Here is a 15,860-nt window from a genome sequence, read left to right on the forward strand (position 1 = left end):
TCAGAGCTTATCTTTGCTTAAACTTTACAGTGGTTTTACATATGGCAGGTTAGGACTGGAATCAAGCCATGTATGTCAGTGCCGGAGATGCTAAGATGTATGGAGAATTTTTTTTTAGTTGCTTTTTTTTTTTCTTTTTAAAGAAAGATAATTGCTTTACAGAATTTTTGCTGTTTTCTGTCAAACCTCAACATGAATCAGCCATAGGTATATACATATCCCCTCCCTTTTGAACCTCCCTCCCCATCCCACCCCTCTAAGTTGATACAGAGCGCCTGTTTGAGTTTCCTGAGCCATATAGCAAATTCCCATTGGCTATCTATTTTACATATGGGAATGTAAGTTTCCATGTTACTCTTTCCATGCATCTCACCCTCTCCTCCCCTTTCCGCATGTCCATTAGTCTATTATCTATGTCTGCTTCTCCATTGTTGCCCTGAAAATAATTCTTCAGTACGATTTTTCTAGATTCCATGTATATGTTAGAGTACTATATTCATCTTTCTCTTTCTGACTTACTTCACTCTGTATAATAGGCTCTAGATTCATCCATCTCATTAGAACTGATTCAAATGCATTCCTTTTTATGGCTGAGTAATATTCCATTGTGTATATGTACCACAACTTCTTTATCCATTCATCTGTCGACGGGCATCTAGATTGCTTCCATGTTCTAGCTATTGTAAATAGTGCTGCAATGAGCAATGGGATACATGTGTCTCTTTCCATTTTGGTTTCCTCAGGGTATATGCCTAGGAATGGGATTGCTGTGTCAGATCATAATAAACTGTGGAAAATTCTGAGAGACATGGGAATACCAGACCACCTGACCTGCCTCTTGAGAAACCTGAATGCAGGTCAGGAAGCAACAGTTAGAACTGGACATGGAACAACCGACTGGTTCCAAATAGGAAAAGGAGGACGTCAAGGCTGTATATTGTCACCCTGCTTATTTAACTTCTATGCAGAGTACATCATGAGAAACGCTGGGCTGGAAGAAGCACAAGCTGGATTCAAGATTGCAGGGAGAAATATCAATAACCTCAGATATGCAGATGATACCACCCTTATGGCAGAAAGTGAAGAGGAGCTAAAAAGCCTCTTGATGAAAGTGAAAGAGGAGAGTGAAAAAGTTGGCTTAAAGCTCAACATTCAGAAAACAAAGATCATGGCATCCGGTCCCATCACTTGATGGGAAATAAATGGGGAAACAGTGGAAACAGTGTCAGACTTTATTTTGGGGGGCTCCAAAATCACTGCAGATGGTGACTGCAGCCATGAAATTAAAAGACGCTTACTTCTTGGAAGAAAATTTATGACCAACTTATATAGCATATTCAAAAGCAGAGATATTACTTTGCCGGCTAAGGTCCGTCTAGTCAAGGCTATGGTTTTTCCAGTAGTCACGTATGGATGTGAGAGTTGGACTGTGAAGAAGGCTGAGCGCCGAAGAATTGATGCGTTTGAAGTGTGGTGTTGGAGAAGACTCTTGAGAGTCCCTTGGACTGCAAGGAGATCCAACCAGTCCATTCTGAAGGAGATCAGCCCTGGGATTTCTTTGGAAGGAATGATGCTAAAGCTGAAACTCCAGTACTTTGGCCACCTCATGCGAAGAGCTGACTCATTGGAAAAGACTCTGATGCTGGGAGGGGTTGGGGGCAGGAGGAGCAGGGGACGACAGAGGATGAGATGCCTGGATGGCATCACTGACTCGATGGACGCGAGTCTGAGTGAACTCCGGGATTTGGTGATGGACAGGGAGGCCTGGCGTACTGTGTTCATGGGGTCGCAAAGAGTTGGACACGACTGAGTGACTGAACTGAACTGATGGTGGTTTTATTCCTAGTTGTTTAAGGAGTCTCCACACTGTCTTCCATAGTGGCTGTATCAATTTACATTTTCACCAACAGTGCAATAGTCTTCCCTTTTCTCCACACCCTCTCCAGCACTTATTGTTTGTAGATTTTTTGACGATGGCCATTCTGACTGGTGTGAGGTGATATCTCATTGTAGTTTTGATTTGCATTTCTCTAATAATGAGCAATGTTGAGCATCTTTTCATGTGTTTGTTAGCCATCTGTATGTCTTTTTGGAGAAATGTCTGTTTAGGTCTTTTTACCACCTTTTGATTGGGTTGTTTATTTTTCTGGTATTGAGTTGTATGAGCTGCTTGTGCATTTTGGAAATTAGTCCTTTGTTAGTTGTTTCATTTGCTATTATTTTCTCCCATTGTGAAGGTTGTTTTTTCACCTTGTTTATAGTTTCCTTTGCTGTGCAAAAGCTTTTAAGTTTAATCAGGTCCCACTTGTTTGCTTTTGTTTTTATTTCCATTACTCCAGGAGGTGAGTAATAGAGGATCTTGCTTTGATTTATGTTATGGAGTGTTCTGCCTATGTTTTCCTCTAAGAGTTTTATAGTTTCTGGTCTTACATTTAGGTCTTTAATCCATTTTGTGTATATCTTTGTGCATGATGTTAGGAACTGTTCTAATTTCATTCTTTTACACGTAGCTGTCCAGTTTTCCCAGCACCATTTATTGAAGAGGCTGTCTTTGCCCCATTGTATATTCTTGCCTCCTTTGTCAAAAATAAGGTACTCATAAGTGCATGGGTTTATGTCTGGGATTTCTATCTTGTTCCACTGGTCTATATTTCTGCTTTTGTGCCAGTACCATACAGTCTTGATGTCTGTATAATCTAGTATAATCTGAAGTCAGGAAGGTTGATTCCTCCAGCTCCATTCTTCTTTCTCAAGATGCTTTGGCTATTTGGGATAATTTGTATTTCCATATGAATTATGAAATTTTTTGTTTTAATTCTGTGAAAAGTACCATTGGTAATTTTATAGGGATCATATTGCATCTGTAGATTGTGTTTGGTAGTATAGTCATTTTCACAATATTGATTCTTCCTACTCAATAACATGGAATATCTCTTCATCTGTTTATGTCATCTTTGATTTCTTTAATTAGTGTCATAATTTTCTGTGTACAGTTCTATTGTCTCTTGGATAGGTTTATTCCTAGTTATTTATTTCTTTTTGTTGAAATGGTGAATGGAATTGATTCCTTAATTTCTCTTGATGGTTTTTCTCTGGAGATTCAGTCACTCCCCTTTTAGGTATGGCCCTAGAAGAAGTCTTGTAAGTACATGTCAGGAGACATACTAAGAATTTTTACAGGAACATAATTTGTCATAGTAAGAAAAAAATGACAATTAAAATGTTCCAGAAGAGACTGCATAAGCAAATCTGTTCAATTCATATTGAAAAAACAAAGGCCACAAGATAGATGTCATTCATATAAAAATAAAAAACAAAGGAAGGCAATGCCAAAGAATGTTCAAATAACCATACAATTGCACTCATTTCACATGCTAGAAAGATTATGTTCAAAATCCTTCAAGCAAGGCTTTAGCAGTATGTGAACTGAGAACTTCCAGATGTACAAGCTGAATTTAGAAAAGGCGGAGGAACCAGCGATCAAATTGCCAACATCCACTGGATCATAGAAAAGGCAAGAGATTTCAAAAAAACATCTGCCTCTACTTCACTGACTATGTTAAAGCCTCTGGCTGTGTGGATCACAACAAACTGTGGAAAATTCTTAATGAGATGGGAATACCAGACTACCTTACCCACCTTCTGAGAAATCTGTATGCAGGTCAAGAAGCAACAGTTCAAACCAGACATGGAAAAACAGACTGGTTCCAAATTTGGAAAAGAGCACGTCAAGGCTGTATATTGTCTTATACTCTGCTTATTTAACTTATATGCAGAGCTATTGTTGTTCAGTCCCTCACTCATGTCTGACTCTTTGTGTTCCCATGGACTGCAGCATGCCAGGCTTCCCTGTTGTTCACCATCTCCCCAAGCTTGCTCAAACTCATGTCCATCGAGTCTTTGATGCCACCCAACCATCTCATCCTCTGTCATCCCTTTCTCCTCCTGCCCTCAGTCTTTCCCAACATCAGGGTCTTTTCCAATGAGTCAGCTCTTTGCATTAGGTGGCCAAAGTATTAGAGCTTCACTTATCATCAGTCTTTCTAATGAATATTTAAGATTGATTTCCTTTAGGATTGACTGGCTCCATCTCCTTGCAGTCCAAGGGACTCTCAAGAGTCTTCTCCAACACTACAGTGCTCAAAAGCATCAAGTCTTCTTTATCGTCCAACTCTTCCATCCAAACATGACTACTGGAAAAACCATAGGTTCAGCTATACGGACTTTTATTGGCAAAGTAAAGTCTCTGCTTTTTAATACACTGTCTAGGTTTGTCATAGCTTCTATGCAGAGTATATCATGCAAAATACCAGGCTGGATGAAGCTCAAGCTGGAATCAAGATTGCCAGGAGAAATACCAACAACCACAGATATGAAGATGATATCGCTTTAATGGCAGAAAGTGAAGAGGAATTAAAGAGCCTTTTGATGAAAGTGAAAGAAGAAAGTGAAAATCTGGATTAAAGCTCAGCATTAAAAAACAAAGATCGTGGCATCCAGCCCATCACTTCATGGCAAATAGTTGGGGAAAAAGTGGAAACAGTGGCAGATTTTCTTTTCTTGGGCTCCAAAATCACTACAGATGGTGACTGCAGCCATGAAATTAAAGGATGTTCACTCCATGGAAGAAAAGCTATGACCAACCTAGACAGCATATTAAAAAGCAGAGATATCAATTTGCTGACAAAGGTCTGTCTGGTCAAAGCTATGTTTTTTCCAGTAGTCATGTATGGATGTGAGAGTTGGACATCCATGAAGAGTCTCAAAAGAATTATAAAAAACAAAGGGTTATTTTTCTTGAATGCAGAGTAGGATATGAGATCCTGAAAACATATGAAGGAGGTTAAGCGGTGCTAGTTAATGTCTTTTTTAAGCTGTGTTAGCACAGGCAATCATTCTGTTATTCTTTATGCTGTATACACACACTGTGCATATCTGTATGTTTGACATATTCACAGGGTTCTTTATAAGAAAAATAAAAGCATGGTCTTGATTTCATTATATCATGAAGGGAAAGCCCTCAAGGCCCCTTGAACTGTACGGTGCGTGCAAAAGACACTCTGAATTTGGAGTGTAGACTGAGAGTTGAGTTCTGGGAGCTGAGTTCACAATTCAAAATATTTCCTCCCCATATTCTCTTCCTAAGTTTTATGGAGGTGACTTTTCAATGAAAATACATAATGTAACAAGTATTTTGACTGGTACTGTCAATTCTTATCTTCTTGCCAGAAACTCTGCTGTAGTAAATATTTGTCAGGTTGAAGAACTGACCAACCTGTGGTGCTGAAGTGGCCCTGCTCATTTCCTTTTTTAGCAAACTCGCCAAAGAATGCAACTTTGCTGACTTTGTTCTTTCCTTGAGGGGAGGGAGTGCTGAGTGAGTTTTCTCCCTTGTATTTTACCAGTTTGTTAGCTGAGCAAGTCACCCAACCTGGCCTTGTTTTTCTCATTAGGAAAATGTTCATCATAAATGAATATAATTACCTGTCTACTTCTCTTTCATCTATCAATTATTTGGAGCAGTGCTTAGCTTGCAGTCAGTGCTAAGTCTTAGTTATTGTTATTATATTGATACATTGGTCATATACAGACTTGGTTTTGAACAAAATGCTACAGATGACAATATCTGGTAAAACTTTGGTTTATCTTGTGAACACAAAATGGATTTTTAACACTGGAAAAATAGTCACAAATAAGCCAGATAGTGGAAAACTTGAGAATACTACAATTAAATCATTCTCAGCTTGTTATTTCTAAATAGTGAATTAATGGTTACATAGATTGTGATTTATAATTTATTTTAGCATTTAAATTCACATTCAGCATCAAGATATTAAAACTGTAACTCAAAGTTAAATTTATACTAGTTTATATAATGTTATGATGTGACATTTCATTTGCTCTCCAAATTACACTTTGGAATGGGAACAGTGATTCACATCTCATAAATGAAGAAACCTAAGCTCAGAAGGATCCAATATCTTGGCAAATCTGGGGTAACATTAAGACTGGGAGCCTGGGGTCCTAACCCCATGTCCAGGACTCTTGCCACTCTGTAGTTATATATATGCCTTTAAATTGACTTCAGTAAACTCTCCCTTGACTCACTACTTCTCTTACCGCTGTAGATATTAAACTTTAAAGTTACATACATATCTGATTGCAGCTATATGCAAGGTAGAAATGTCCTGTTTGTTTTTGATTTAAAATAATTAATCACATACCAGTTATATACAAATCCCAATGAACCTATACTTGAGGTTGTAAAAAGTTGAATGAAATAATTTCTATAGCAACAGTACTACAAATAGACTAGAAAGCTTGCAAATAAAGGGACTCTGAAAGGAATGATCTCAGTATGTGAAAAGTTAATGTTCACACATTGTTTCAAGTTTATATTTTTATTTCCTTTCATTTAAAAAAACCTAGTGTTTTAGTTATGAAAGCAATACAGTCTCAGAGCATTTGAAAAATGTAAAAATATACCCAGTGTAAAGCAAAAATTACCTATCATTCTACTCAGAGATAAATATAATTAAATATTTTAAATACCTCCCTCTCAATCAGAGATATGCCATATACGTTTACTCATTAAATTATACGATATAACATATGGTATATCTTTTCCCACTATCATTATGTCATAAACATTTCTTTTTAAAATCATTATACGAAGGCCAAACACAATTTAGTCCAGGGATGCTTATCACAGTCACCACGGATGGTGAGTTGAGGCTGGTCTGAATGCCTTCCGGGGCCAAGATGGATGGCATTGATCACTTCAGCTGAAGATAGAACATATTTCCTACCACCATGTAGTTAGATGACTCCCCATATAGGCAAAACTGTCCACAAGGAGCACATAAATAATGAAGCAGTTATTCTCCACTAAGTAACCCTAGGCAGTCTCATTTTGGAAAGATCCACAAAGATCTTGTGGATCAGATAAAGATAAATGACCTATAGGTAGTGCTTTTCTATATACTTGTAGTTCTTCTAGGCAATGGCACCCCACTCCAGTACTCTCGCCTGGAAAATCCCATGGACAGAGGAGCCTGGTAGGCTGCAGTCCATGGGGCCGCTACGAGTCAGACAACGACTGAACGACTTCACTTTCACTTTTCACTTTCATGCACTGGAGAAGGAAATAGCAACCCACTCCAGTGTTCTTGCCTGGAGAATCCCAGGGACAGGGGAGCCTGGTGGGCTGCTGTCTATGGGGTCGCACAGAGTCGGACACGACTGAAGCAAATTAGCAGCAGCAGTTCTCCTGCGGCCACCCAGAAAGTGGCCAGAAGTGCAAGTGCCTTTGGAGGGAGGCAGGTTAATGTCTGCCTTTCACATGAGGACTGCAGTCCCAAAGGTACCCCTGGTGTCACTGGAAAAACAGTTTTTGTTTACAGCCATTGTCCACCCAGCTGGGTCCTGCCTCAGTCAGAGAGCTCAGGTTGTTAAGTGCTTCCAACTCAGGGTTCTCAGTTCAGTTTGAGAGTTAGAGTTGAGCCCTTGTTTTTGGAGGGACTGTCTGAGCCCTGTTCTATTTGTCCATGCCACTGATCAAGTGGTTTTTATACACTCCATCGAGGGTTTGTAGTCTCTCTTGATAAATGAAGTCAATGAAGTGCAGAGTGAAATGGTTCAGGGAGAGCATCTCTGCTCCAGTAAAAGAACCAGGGTCCTTCTGTGTTGCTGCTCTGCCTGTTGTGGCCATAAACAAGTCTCAAGATGACAGTGGCCTCATGCCCGGCAGAACAGAGGAAGAAATGAAGCGAGAGAATGACATATTGATTGTGTCCTATGAGGAGGGCTCTTAGAAGTTGCCATCTGATATCTGTGCTCACAATCTTTTGGGCAGAAGTGAGTCATATGGTCACACTTGAATCTAAGAGAAATTCGGAATTTATTTTATTCTGAGTACCCAGATAAACATTGCATTATGGCAATCAGTTCAGTTCAGTTCAGTCACTCAGTCGTGTCCGACTCTTTGCAACCCCATGAACCGCAGCACGCCAGGCCTCCCTGTCCATCACCAACTCACAAAGTCTACACAAACTCATGTCCATTGAGTCAGTGATGCCATCCAGCCATCTCATCCTGTCATCCCCTTCTCCTCAGGAGAATAAGTAGCAGTCTCTAACATGGGAAGAGTTGTGACTGAAATTATAAACCAGTTAGCAAATGCAGCATTGTTGAGGATATAGCAACTACAGCAGAACCAGCTCTGTTCAGCCAAATTCCTATTTTAATAACTGGTTGATATTTCAAATGGAAATAAAGCAACTTTCAAATCATATGGGTGTCACTGACTTTAATAAACATTCAGATTCTACATTTAGGCTATGATGTGATTCCATGATTCTTTCTGTGTGGTTCAAGTCAGTATCTTCGTTGCCATGTGAGCTTTCTATAAAATGCAAACTTCATGTTTCATTCTCTACCCTTACTTTGCTAACCAATAACTAGTCCCCTTTGAAAACAAGGAGAAATCAAACATTATCTATCCATCCACCCTCCTTTTCTTATTTTTCTACTGATTTAAAATCTTTTTAAATGGTTTTCAGGAACCGTTTTCCTTCAGGAAAAGAGGGAGGAGGATAAATTAGGCATAGAATAATCAGAAGTAATAAGGCCAACACAGTACTTTGGCTGATACTTGCTTTTCCCCTTTCAGTTAAAAAAAAATGCTGATCATCATGTCTACATGCATGGAAACTACCAGCATAAGTAGAGATGTTGACTCTATCTCAACAGGCTCTTTTTTTTTTTTTTTTCCCCCTTAGCTTAGGCTTATTTTTCTTGTCCTTCTACCAATGACTTACTATTTGAATATGTCTTGTGTGAGAGGCTTACAGTATTAACATTTGGAAGAGCTTCAGATAAACTAAGAGGTGATCTGGTTTGAGCTTTTGGACCCTGACAAGTATACCTCTACTCCTGATAGCACAGATTCTCTGGTGCCAATCACAGAATCCACCTCATTCATGATACTAATTTTCCTCCTAGCTGCAATGTTAGAAAATCTCAAGTTCCCAATAAACGAAAAGCATTTAGGAAGGTAGGACTATGAAGCAAAAATAAAACAGCATAAACAAAATTCCAACCAGTCTCTATCCAACCAGTCTTACCATTTCCGAAGAATTTTGATTTAAAAACTACATATCCAAATAAGTTATCTTCTTCATAGTTATATAGGGAAATTGAGGCTACCCTTGCTCGAATATTTTTAAAACTTCTCTCTCAAATTTCCTTAAGGACTTTTTTAACTATCCTTAATGATGGGAAATACACCAGGTTTGAGCATGCATTTGATTTTGGGAACAATCTAAACTTGAGACATACCTGATTATTAAGTTGTCTGGAAGTGGTTTTAGTCACTGATCTAATAAATATGTATTGAGCTCCAATGTAAATAAACCCAGCAATGTATGAAAAGTACACTTCCTACTCTCGAGATGCTTAACATGTAAGACGGCCAAAACCAAGGGGCAAGGTGGTGGATTTTGAGTCTAATGTACTTTATTCTGTATGTTTCCGGTGTGTCCCTGGGGCCCTCTGCAGTCTTGTCCTGGGCATGTTTGGGAGTTTACTGGTCAGATCCCTTTGTACTCACACTTTCCAGAGGAGATGGGTGGCAAGTAATAATTTATACACATTTTATTTTGGCAAATGGAAATGAGTGAACGGAAGTCAAATGTTAGAAACTCTCCACATGTCTCAATCACGTGGAGTGATTGTCATTTCTGTTTCCTTACATCAGTCTCTCTTTCAGGACTTACAGCACAAAGTCTCAGAACAAAAAAATAAAACGTTCACAGATTTCTGGAGAAACGCTTAACACTGTTAAACTCACAGTTTCTGCGCTTAAACTTTGTATGTCCAGGTGCTAAAAATTACAAAAATTAAAAGATGAACAAAGGACTGATGGGAGGGAGGGAGTGCTGTCTTCTTCCTGAGCATATTTTTCTTACTTGCTTTTGCCGTTTTAATTCTGCCTTTATTTTCATTTCTGCTAATGTCTTCTTTCTAAACATGGTTTTTTTTTTTCTTATTTGCTTTGACTTTTCAATTCCACTTTTATTTTTCTTGTCATTCTGTGCTGGTCAGGATCTCTGAAGAATTTTGAATAGATGTGATAAGCTGTATCTTCTTCATTTTAAAGAGAATGTTTCTATTTCCCCATTAAGAATGACCTTTGCTGTTTTTTGTTTATTTGTTTGTTTTCCCCTTAGAGATTCATTATCCATGAAAAGAAGTTCCTTTCTATTCCTGGTTTACTGAAGTTTTTATTTTTAAAATCATTGTCCCGATTGGGCCATTCCACCATCTCAGGGCCCGGAGATCTAAAACTATTGTTTGTTGCTTCTACTAATGAGAATTTCACTGTGTTTTTCTGAAGTTTCAGAGTTCCCATTCATTTAAAAAAACAAACAAAAAACTTCTCCTGTACTGTTTTTGGCCATACATTTTGTCATAATACTAATGGCTTGCATACACAGCAAATCCATTCCTCTGAACTGGGAAAGATGAAAATGTGACTGTAAAAGGAACATGAAGGGTTTCACTGGTTTAGAACTTGTTTAAAATTTTAAAAAATTCTTAAAAAAATATAAACACCAGAGCATGCTAATATTTGTTCATTTTGGAAGACCAATAAATGTATTTTCTATCCTTTGTAACTTAAATTTTCAAAGTTAGTTTTCCAGAAAGAAAGGAGCTAATTAGCCTACTCTTGATAAGCTTTGATTAAACAACATATACAGAAGTGGAATTAGTCACTCTGTCCTCTGAAATTCTACAGCCCTTTGCTGGTATGTCACATAATAGATTTCATTGTACTATAATTTTTTTTCTATATCTTTTTATGTAATATATATCAAATACAAGATATGACTGGGGAAGGAAATGGCTACCCACTCCAGTAGTCCTGCCTGGAGAATCCCATGGACAGAGGAGCCTGGTGGGCTGCTATCCATAGGGTCGCACAGAGTCGGACACGACTGAAGCAACTTAGCAGCAGCAGCAGTAATATGACTATCATTAAAAGAATTTACAGAGATATTGTTTTTACCTCTCACTGTCTTATTAGGTCTTAAATCTCTCAAAAGCATGGACAGTGTATTCAGCTGTGTATTCCTGGGATATGGCCAGTGTCTGGATCATGTTATTTTATTGCTCAGTGTTACAATTCACAAGCACAAGGTTTGGAATGAGATCAATTAAAGGCCTTATGCTTCTTTAATGTTTTTTCAGTCATTTTATGCCTTGTCTTGAAGGCATTTTAGGAGTGAGCTTTTGCTGCTGGATAGGAGGGGCAAGGACAGCTAGCGAGCCCCTCCCTGCTTCCATTCTCTGAGCTCCCCAGCTAGACCACATTTCCCATGCCCTAGAAAGCAGGTGCAGCCATGCGATTCAGTTCTCTCTAATGGAATGTAAACATAAGCTGTGTGTTACATTTCTAGACACAGCCCACAAAACCTTCCCTGTATACTCCCTCCTGCTTTTCCCTTTCTGTTTATTTAAAACTTTCAGCCATTGTAGAATTTTACTGTTCCACAGAAACACAAGGGAAAGCCATGTACTGGAGAAATTACAACTTTTCATCATTTAATTATTCTATTTGTAAAATTCTTATCCTGGATTCTGTGCAATTATTCCCCATTTCTTTTGCATTACTTTGAGATGCTGGGTTAACTAAAATATAATGCATCCTTCAATGTTTAAAAAGACATTTTACCTGTGACGGATTCATGTTGATGTATGGCAAAATCAATACAATATTGTAAAGTAATTAAACTCCAATTAAAATAAACATATTTTTAAAAAAATAAAGAAAAAATAAAAAAAGACATTTTACATATATATATGTACATATATGCATGCTGCTGCTGCTGCTAGGTAGCTTCAGTCACGTCCAACTCTGCGCGACCCCATAGACAGCAGCCTACCAGGCTCCCCCGTCCCTGGGATTCTCCAGGTGAGAATGCTGGAGTGGGTTGCCATTTCCTTTTCCAACATATATGCATATATATATGTAAAACCACGAAAGACTGAAACATTATATGTCATTAAATAATGATGATATAGAAATGATAGCCAAAATATTAGATTCCTTAAATAAATATTTTAAAACTCTTATTAACTTAAAACATTAAATTTTTGAGCCAGTGAAAGTGCAGTGCCTCACAGAAACAATACAGTAAGTCTTCTGCACGTGAACCTTCAAGTTGCAAACTTTTAAAAGAGAGAACGTGTGTTCCATCAACATCAGGCGTGAGTGAAGCTGCAGTTTGCCCTCCGCCTCCTTTGCTGATGATCCTTCAGCTCTGTCTCTCCCACCTCCTCTTCCTCACCTGTAACACAGCTTGCTGGTTCACTTGATGCCAGCCCTGTAAGCCAGCCATCATGATGGACTACTGCGCTTCTCAAGGTACTACAGTATATTAAGAATGTCTTATGTTTTGTTTTTATGTATTATTTGTGTGAAAGTATTACAAACCTATTACAGTACAGTACTATATAGCAGACTGCGTTAGTTGGGGACCTGTGCTGTGCACTGAGTCGCTCAGTCGTGTCTGACTCTTTTTGACCCCACGGCTGCCAAGCTCTGTCCATGGGATTCTCCAGGCAAGAATACTGGCGTGGATTGCCATGCCCTCCTCCAGGGGATCTTCCTAACCTAGTAATCAAACCCACATCTGCCACGTTGCACGCGGATTCTTTTACCAACTGAGCCACCCAGGAAGCCCAAGAATACTGGAGTGGGTAGCCTGGGCAAACTTTGTTGGACTTACGAACCAACTGAACTTACAAATGCACTCTCAGAATGGAACTTGATTGTATGTAGGGGACTTACTGTATTATATAAGGAATACTCTATTCTAACCTTGACTTAAGTTATTACTTTAAAAGGTACAAGGTGCTATCGTTATCCATTAAAGTAAAAACTCAAGATAAACAATACAGGACAACTATATGCTAATATTGTGAACCATGACTCATTACATATTTTATTCAAAGCTTAATTGATAAATGTTTCTTCTTGCTAAGACAGCTTTTATTGACATTAGGTTCTACTGATTTTTGAGAAATAGAGCTGCTCCACACTGAATCCACTGGTCTTGGTTGCCTCCACACGGAATGTTGATATTGATCACCACACGATCCCTTTCAGCACTTGTGTAAATAGGCAAAGATATGCACTCATCAGGGGAATATGGACCATATGCAGCCTGTTTAAAAGAATTAATTTTGTTTTAAAATACAGCAATATACTGTATTGAAGCAGATTATTAGATAACCAAAGATATAAACATAAAACCCTCCCAAATAATATGATTTATTTAACATTTTATTACAAAATAAAGATTAGCATAATAAACCCCATCATTCAGCTGCAACAATTATCAACTCATTGTATTTCATTTCAACCTTCCCCCAGCAACAAACATTACAGTATTTTGAACCAAATCCTACACAAAAATTTCCTTAAATATTAAAATGTCTATAAATAAAGTATAACTAATCACAGTATTATCACATAAAAATACTAACAATAATTCCTTCCTTAATATCACCTTATATCCATTATCTCATTAACCCATTCTTAAAAAAGATTTTTTTCTAAGAACAGTGGTTCAAATAGAGCCTTCATTTTGTGGTTTGCTATGTCTCTTACATCTCCTAAATTTACAAGTTTCCCTCCTTTATTCTTTGCAATTTGTTTGCTAAAGTACTATACCAAAGAGTTTCCCATATTCTAACTTTTGTTGGCTACATCCCCATGGTATCTTGTTCTTTTGTTCTCTTTATTCTTGTAAAGGGGATCTGGAGGTGAGTTCAGGTTCAGATTAAATTTTTGGTAAAAACACTGCATAGGTAATAGTGTATACTTCAATCAAGAAGCAAATAAAGTGTGGCTGTCTCTTTTATTTTTTATTGAAGGTTAACTGCTTTACAGAATTTTGTTGTTTTCTATCGAACCTCAACGTGAGTTAGCCATAGGTATACATATGTCCCCTCCCTCTTCAACCTTTCTTGCATCTCCCTCCCCATCCAACCCCTCTAGGTTGATACAGAGCCCCTGTTTAAGTTCCTGGAAACATAAAGCAAATTCCCATAGATATTAGGTGCCATTGATGATGATATAAATCTTGTTTATATTTAAGATTACAAAATGATGATCTAGTTACATTATTTCTTCATTTCCAAACAGAAACATATCTATAAAGAGGAAATTCCACTTGTCAATCATTTGATTACCATGAGGGAGGAAAGGCTAGATAAATGCTATCTAATTTCCCTTTATTTATGTGCTTTTAGAACAATGAATTTTTTTCCTGTTATACTGAAAAGGTGATCAGTGACTACCTATTTTTGAAGTATCATTATGAACTGGTAGATTTAAACATATTCAATGTGTTTCAATGTAATGTAATCATTATTTTATTGGTGTTCAAATTGTCAATCTTTGTGCAGTGGGAACTCATTAATTTGGCCCCTGAGGGTTTTGTTTCTACATGTATCTAATCTTAGGAAGCATCCCTAGGGCCATAGGAAGCATCACTACAAACAAAGTTAGTGGAGGTGATGGAATTCCAGTTGAGCTATTTCAAATCCTAAAGATGATGCTGTGAAAGCACTGCATTCAACATGCCAGGAAATTTGGAAAACGCAGTGGTGGCCAAAGGACTGGAAACGTCAGTTTTTATTCCAGTCCCAAAGAAAGGCAATGCCAAAGGATGTTCAAACTCCTGCACAATTGTACTCATCTCACACGCTAGCAAAGTAATGCTCAAAATTCTCCAAGTGAGGCTTCAACAGTATGTAAACCGAGAACGTCCAGATGGTCAAGCTGGACTTAGAAAAGGCAGAGGAAGCAGAGATCAAACTGCAAACATCCACTGGATCAAAGAAAAAGTAAGAGAGTTCCAGAAAAACATCTACTTCTGCTTTATTGGCTACACCAAAGCCTCTGACTATGTGGACCACAATAAACTGTGGAAAATTCTTAAAGAGATGGGAATACCAGACCACCTTACTGGCTTCCTGAGAAATCTGTATGCAGGTCAGGAAACAACAGTTAGAACTGGACATAGAATAACAGACTGGTTCCAAATAGGAAAAGGAGTACATCAAAGCTGTATACTGTCACCGTGTTTATTTAACTTCTATGCAGAGTACATCATACGAAATGCCGGGCTGGATGAAGCACAAGCTGGAATCAAGATTGCCTGGAGAAATATCGATAACCTCAGATAGGCAGATGACACCACCCTTATGGCAGAAAGTGAAGAAGAACTAAAGAGCCTCTTGATGAAAGTGAAAGAGGAGAGTGAAAATGCTGGCTCAAAACTCAACATTCAAAAGAAAGAGCATATCATCCAGTCCCATCACTTCATGGCAAATAGATGGGGAAACAATGGAAACAGTGAGAGACTATTTTCTTGGGCTGCAAAACCACTGCAGATGGTGACTGCAGCCATGAAAGGAGCCATTAGCTCCTTGGAAGAAAGGCTATGACCAACCTAGACAGCATATTAAAAAACAGAGACATTACTTTGCCAACAAAGGTCTGTCTAGTCAAAGAATTGCTGCTTTTGAACTGTGGTGTTGGAGAAGAATCTTGAGAGTCCCTTGGACTGCAAGTAGATCAAACCAGTCAATTCTAAAGGAAGTAAGGCCTGAATATTTATTGAAAGGACTGATTGATGAAGCTGAAGCTATAATACTTTGGCCATCTGATATGAAGAACTGACTCACTGGAAGACCCTGATTCTGGCAAAGACTGAAGGTAGGAGAAGAAGGGGATGACAGAGGATGAGATGGTTGGACGGTATCACCGACTCGATGGATATGAGTTT

The 15,860-nt window shown here is 38.3% G+C and overlaps 1 protein-coding gene across 3 annotated transcripts in view; it reads right to left on the reverse strand.

Moving 5' to 3' along the window:
• The window catches only part of DYNC2H1 (dynein cytoplasmic 2 heavy chain 1), a 493,166-nt gene that overhangs the window by 76,447 nt on the left and 400,859 nt on the right, over positions 1-15,860 (reverse strand). For 2 of the 3 annotated variants that reach the window (XM_069554794.1, XM_069554793.1), the window contains exon 89: positions 12,982-13,229. The exons of the other annotated variant lie outside the window; for it this stretch is intronic. In XM_069554794.1, coding sequence (XP_069410895.1) covers positions 13,071-13,229 — 159 coding nt within the window. In that variant the 3' untranslated portion in view covers positions 12,982-13,070. Of the gene's footprint in view, positions 1-12,981; positions 13,230-15,860 lie in introns of those variants that run through there. 3 annotated transcript variants of the gene reach the window in all.

Source organism: Ovis canadensis, chromosome 15 (genome assembly GCF_042477335.2).
Source record: "Ovis canadensis isolate MfBH-ARS-UI-01 breed Bighorn chromosome 15, ARS-UI_OviCan_v2, whole genome shotgun sequence".
Taxonomy (NCBI): Eukaryota; Metazoa; Chordata; class Mammalia; order Artiodactyla; family Bovidae; genus Ovis; species Ovis canadensis.